General features: G+C 39.5%; 1 protein-coding gene across 1 annotated transcript; it reads right to left on the bottom strand.

Annotated features, from left to right (window-relative positions):
* Nucleotides 1-1,066: 1,066 nt before the first annotated feature.
* On the bottom strand, nt 1,067-5,287 carry LOC118484321 (eukaryotic initiation factor 4A-6-like). The gene is made up of 5 exons (XM_035980363.1): nt 5,234-5,287; nt 2,481-2,558; nt 2,228-2,412; nt 1,590-1,656; nt 1,067-1,111 (listed from the first exon to the last, which is right to left on the bottom strand). The coding sequence occupies exons 1-5, from the start codon at nt 5,285-5,287 to the stop codon at nt 1,067-1,069; spliced, it is 429 nt and encodes a 142-aa protein (XP_035836256.1).
* Nucleotides 5,288-5,502: the final 215 nt, after the last annotated feature.

Here is a 5,502-nt window from a genome sequence, read left to right as displayed (position 1 = left end):
CAGAAGTCGTCCATGGGAATGGGACTCAAGCCCTTGGAAAATGAAGTTCATATGATGGAAACCTAACTCAATAGACTGGAGATCCCAAGAATTGAGTTCAATAGGAAAACCTAATTGTATGAATAAGTAAGGTCACTGTGGGGGGATAACCCTACGTTTTAATAAGGTAGTTTATTATAAAGATTTATAAACTTCCTAGTCCATTCCTAAAAGTGACAAGTGTGAGGCTAAGTCTATGGCTTTTAATGATTCGACTAAAGTAAACATACATAGTGAATCACCTATGTGAGAGAGAAGTGGGGTCGCTTCGAAGGGTATTGTTGGGGCACAATACCTAATGGCTCTCGCAGAACCAGGCATCATGTTCATGACCATAACGAACATAACTATGAGGACTTGACTTTGTCAGGGAGAGTCTTGTGTGAAGTGCATTGTCGTCTACACAAACGGCAGACGAGTTTAAAGACATCGAGTTCTACTCAGAGCTAGTGGGCTAAGTGCATTTCATGAGCGAAGGTTCAAAGGGTAACACCTACCTATCGTATGCAAAACTCAACTGCTGAAATGTAACAAGGAATTATGTTGTTTCTGAGATCGACCTCCATTCATGTGGGGGATTGTTGGAAGTTTAGTGTGAATGAAAGTCTCAAGTTGGTAATTCACTTTGTCCCACATCGGTGTGGGAGTGAAAAGATAGGCTATATATAAGGAGAAACCTTAATGAAGCCTTTGAAGTCTTATGACATGTTTTACCACAAGTCCTACCCGCGCGCGCGCAGGGGGGGGTGCAAAAATGGAACCGGATTTAGTTGAACTCGTGTACGCCCGCACGTCCTGCGGACACGAATGCAGCTCCGAAAACCCGGGCTCGCGGGAGACAGTTTTTGCACTCGAGACTGACTAATTATTTTTTAGTCTTTAAAACGGTTGGTCTTAATGGGTCTTTAACTGAAATGATTTTCAGTTTTAATGAGAACCATTATACTATTCAGTTTCGAAACCGCTGAGCCATTATGTGAGTTAATTCTCTGCAATGATGAGGCATAAGTTTTGAAACCGACTAGCTTTAATTCTCTGCAATGATGAGGCCAGAATCAGTTATGATCTGTGCCTATAAAACCCAATGCAGACCAACACAGTTTTACACACCGAAATACAATCTCTTCTCTCGATCTCTCTGCAGCATTCTCCGGTTTATTTTTCAGGCAAGTGTTCAAGTCCGGCAGCGCTCGGTGCTGTTTCGAACCGGCGTACCCTGGGAACAGACGGCGAATCTGTTAAAGGGAATTGTGTCAAACACAAGCCCGGTTAAATCGTTTACTGTTTCTTTTATACTTCTATTTGCAACCTTTTCTAACCGCTGTTCTGATCAGTGGTTCTGTTTTCAACTTGCCACTGTTTTAAACCGACAGTGGTTGATCAGCGGATAGACTGATCAGTGCTTAAACTGATCAGTAGTTAAGTTCATCAGTGGTTAGACAAACTGATCAGTAGTTTATCAAACTGATCAGTGCTTTCTAATCAGTGGTTTAGAACAGTGGTTATTTTTCTAACAGTGACATCAAAAAACACATATTTATCCTAAAAACCGGACTCTTTTTCCCAAAACCACTTTTGTACCCAGCCTCCGTTTTCACCATTTTCCCTCTGTAAATCCTAACACAAATCAGAACACAGTCACTACTAGAAAATGGAACTTTTCAACATGTTTTTCGGTCACAAATGCGTCGCAGATCTGAATTTGCAACGCATTTGTAACAAAAACCTAATGTTGGAAAAAGCCCCATTGAAAACTTTTTGCAACGCATTTACTACGCAAATTTTAACTTATTTGCAACGGAAATATTGTGTTGGAAATTTGTAACGCATTTCCTACGATTCTTTAATTACTTTTGCATAAGATTTGTGACGTGTTTGCAACGAAAATATGTGTTGGAAATTTATTGGTAACACATTTCCTACGCCATTTCTTAAAGAATTTGCAACGCATTTGTAACAAAATATTTATAAAAATATTAACCAAAAACTGGAAAATTTAATTTACTGTATAAAATTGTTTTTTTTTCTTCTTTTTGCTGAAAATTGCATGAAAAATCACCAAAAAAATATATAGAAAAGAGTAAAAAACCTGCCTTAAATTCACCGTACTTCGAAAATTAATACATAACGCAAGTTCTAGTGTTTTTAAACCACAAACTAACATGCGTATATGTCTAAAAAGACAAACATAAACGTCTCGAAAAGGCTACAGAGTGTTTCATACTTCCAGTCTTCTTTCTCCACATTCAAATAGAACTTTTTAATACCTTCCAAAGTGAGTTTATCACGCTTCACAAGAATCCTAACTTGGTTTGCTGCGGAGAACACATCAACATGAACCTTTGATGGCAACAACCGGAAGATATCATAGATCTGGAACAAGAAAAACCACTTGTTAGGCACTGATTATTCCTATTAAAATGTAATTTGACCATATATACCTGATCCTTGAATCCCATTGAAAGCATTTCATCAGCCTTATCAAGAGCAAACGCCTTGATGTAATCAGAACGAAGGGACTATCTATGTTGATACATGGTTTGTGGACGCAACTCGACGCGACTCGACTCGACTATAGACACGGCATTCCTCCGTCGTGTGCATCAAGATCAAGAGCAGGCCAAGATATCAAAGGCGTTTGGACTTGTTACTTGGGCTGAAATCTAACCGGAGAAACACTTGGGCTGAATTCAAAGTCAACGAAACACAATTGGGCCCAAGCCCATAATTGGCGAAACACATAGAATGTCGACGAAACACATGTGTTTCGTCGACCTGTTCCCTGTTTCGTCGCATGTTTCTCTGTTTCGTCGAGCAAGGTTCAGATTCGCCAAGTTAGTTCCGTTTCGTAGTGTCTGTTGCTATATATAGTCTGTAGTTAGACTGAAAAAGATAGACACAAGAAGTGAGAGAACAGAACACACACACACACACTGTGAGAGTTTATAGAATACATCTGTAAACATTGAGCTTGTAACTGAACCTTTCATACGTATTAATACAGAGGTGTTAATCGGTGAATATTGTGTGTCGTGTATTTGCGTGTTCTATCTCGGTTTGCCTTTCCGGTTGGATTCTGCACAACCGGGTTGGTTTGTACACAAGGATTAGGCGACTAGATCCTCCTAGCCGGACCTACAAGTGGTATCAGAGCCTTGGCTCTTCTCCTTGTTAAAACCGAGGTGTTCTTGGTGTTTTTCGGGTTTTGAAAAGTTATATTTTTCTGAAAAACATATTAAATCGGGTTTAATCTTGTATTTTGCTTTATGTTTTGTTAAAAATCGTGTTATTCTCATGCTTATATGTTAGTCTTTGGTTTTTATTAAACATCTTAGCAAAATCGCGTGTTTCGGAAAGTTTCGGGTCACCGGAAAACTCATAGTTTTACCGGAAAGTTTATAGTGTTCATATAATCTTCAAAGTGTTCTTCAAGTTCTTGACTTTTTGATCCTTAAAATAATACAAACCATGCTTGTTTGGTGAAACAAGCATGTTGTGAGCCGAAAGCAGGTCTGTTGTGTGTCAGATAAGGATAAAGCTCAAACAGTTTACCAACCCCTGACAACTTTCTCGGCGAAACAGACTTTCAACAAAACAGGATTTCCCTTTCGTCAAACACTATCGACCAAACACAAGTGGGATTTGAATCCTGTTTCGTCAACTTTAAGTGGGCCAAAATATTGTTTTGTTTCGTCAAGCCCAAAGCCCAAAGACATAAAATTCTGTTTCGTCAAGTCATTTGGGCTTAAATCAGTTTCGTCAAGCCCATTAAAACCAAATCAGTTTCGTCATTATTGTCTACCGTAACATTTCCATTTCGTCAAGCATTTAATCCGTCAATATAGGGCTCTTGTTGTTGGGCCATTTCGTCAAGATTTGAAAGCCCAGAAGACCTTATATGTTTCCTCGAAGATAAGCTTTGGGCCAGTTTCATAAAATTTCAAAGCCCAAAAACAAATATGTTTCATCATTGAAAGCCCAAAAGCCTTTCGTCAAAAACACTACTTAAAATCTGTTTAAAATCTGTTTCGTAAAAATAACCAAGTCTGTTTCGTGGAAACTTGTTTCGTCGAAACACTTGTCTATATTTGAGTGTGTTTTTCAGGAATTCATTCTCACGCATAAAAGATGAATCCAAGTTGGTGGGGTACTCCGGCTCCGGATGAGGGAAAGTATAGAAATACAAGTTTATCTCCCTCATGGGCCGAATCTCCCGTATCGACATCTTCGCAAGCAAATGCTATATCAACCGGTCAATGGGCATTCGTATCAAATCAAACTCCGAGTATTCAAAGTATTCTATTAAGCGAAAGCGAAACCGGAAGTTTGAATCGACCTCCAAAGTTGATGCACTTGAACGAATATCCGGGTTGGGTTAATAGATTTCATACATACGTTCTTGGTCAAAATAGAGAATTGTGGATACGTTTCACCACAGATTTCGATCAAGCTATAGAGGTTGCCGCTTCATCTGCTGCTACATTTGCCGATCTTCCAGAAGATCAGAAAAAGACGTACGATTTGGAAAAGAAGGCATATACCATTCTTACTCAGGCGTTAAGCAAAGATATTTACCATCAGTTTGTCAGTTTCAAGACAACGAAGAAATTATGGGATGCGTTGAAGACCAGAGGGGTAGGTAATGAAGCTACACGTCAATTGCGACACGATCTACTCAAGAAAGAATTCGATGGCTTCACATGTATGGATAAGGAATCGTTGGGAGATATGACAAGCCGGTTTTATCACTTGCTTACAGAGTTGGGTAATTTTGGGGTAGTAACAACTCCAGCAGAGGTAGTGAAAAAGTTTGCAGATGCGTTGCCACCTCTGTGGAATAGTTTCTTGGAAATTCTTAAGTATAATGGAGTTTTGGCTACGACACACATCAATGACTTTGTTTAGCTCTTGGAAAACAAAGATCAGGAGGAAACCTTAAAGGCAAAAAGAGTTCCAGTGCAACAAAATCCTGAAATGTATTATGGAACTTCCAGTACTTCTTTTGCAAGACCTATTGTGCCACACAATCCTGATATGTACTATGGAACTTATAGTACTTCGTCTGCAAGACCCGGTTCACATGCTCCACTTCAAACGGCATTTGTCACAAGCACAGACTTATATGGTAATCAAATACAAGTTCTTGCTAAGCCAGCTCCCACCACAGACTTGTATGGAAATCCACTTCACCCACCTCATGTTCAACAACAAGCTTGTTATGGAAGTAAATCATCTGCTGGTCAGCCATCAAAGCCAAATACAGTACAGCTTGACACTTCAAGCTTTTCAAAAGTAAGTGTGGAAGTAGCAAAGGAACACATGGAGCTGCTAAACACTTTAGTGAGTGCGTACTGTGGGTTAGTGGAAGGTCAGATTGGCAACATTAATCTGACACAAGAAGACTATCAGCAGATCGATAAGGAGGAGATGGAGATGATGAACATCAAGTGGGCCTTCGCCAGT

Source organism: Helianthus annuus, chromosome 2 (assembly GCF_002127325.2).
Source record: "Helianthus annuus cultivar XRQ/B chromosome 2, HanXRQr2.0-SUNRISE, whole genome shotgun sequence".
In the NCBI taxonomy this organism is placed as follows: domain Eukaryota; kingdom Viridiplantae; phylum Streptophyta; class Magnoliopsida; order Asterales; family Asteraceae; genus Helianthus; species Helianthus annuus.
This window is presented reverse-complemented; position numbering and strand designations above follow the sequence as displayed.

What these genes read in the sequence shown, in the direction of transcription:
- LOC118484321 (XM_035980363.1), bottom strand. Translation starts at nt 5,287, where the DNA reads ATGGCTGACCAGCAGATGATTTACTTCCATAACAAGCTTGTTGTTGAA. An exon ending in AGCTTGTTGTTGAACATGAG is followed by an intron (nt 2,559 to 5,233) that starts GTGGGTGAAGTG and finishes CAACATAGATAG; the next exon opens with TCCCTTCGTTCTGATTACAT. An exon ending in CAATGGGATTCAAGGATCAG is followed by an intron (nt 2,413 to 2,480) that starts GTATATATGGTC and finishes TTCTTGTTCCAG; the next exon opens with ATCTATGATATCTTCCGGTT.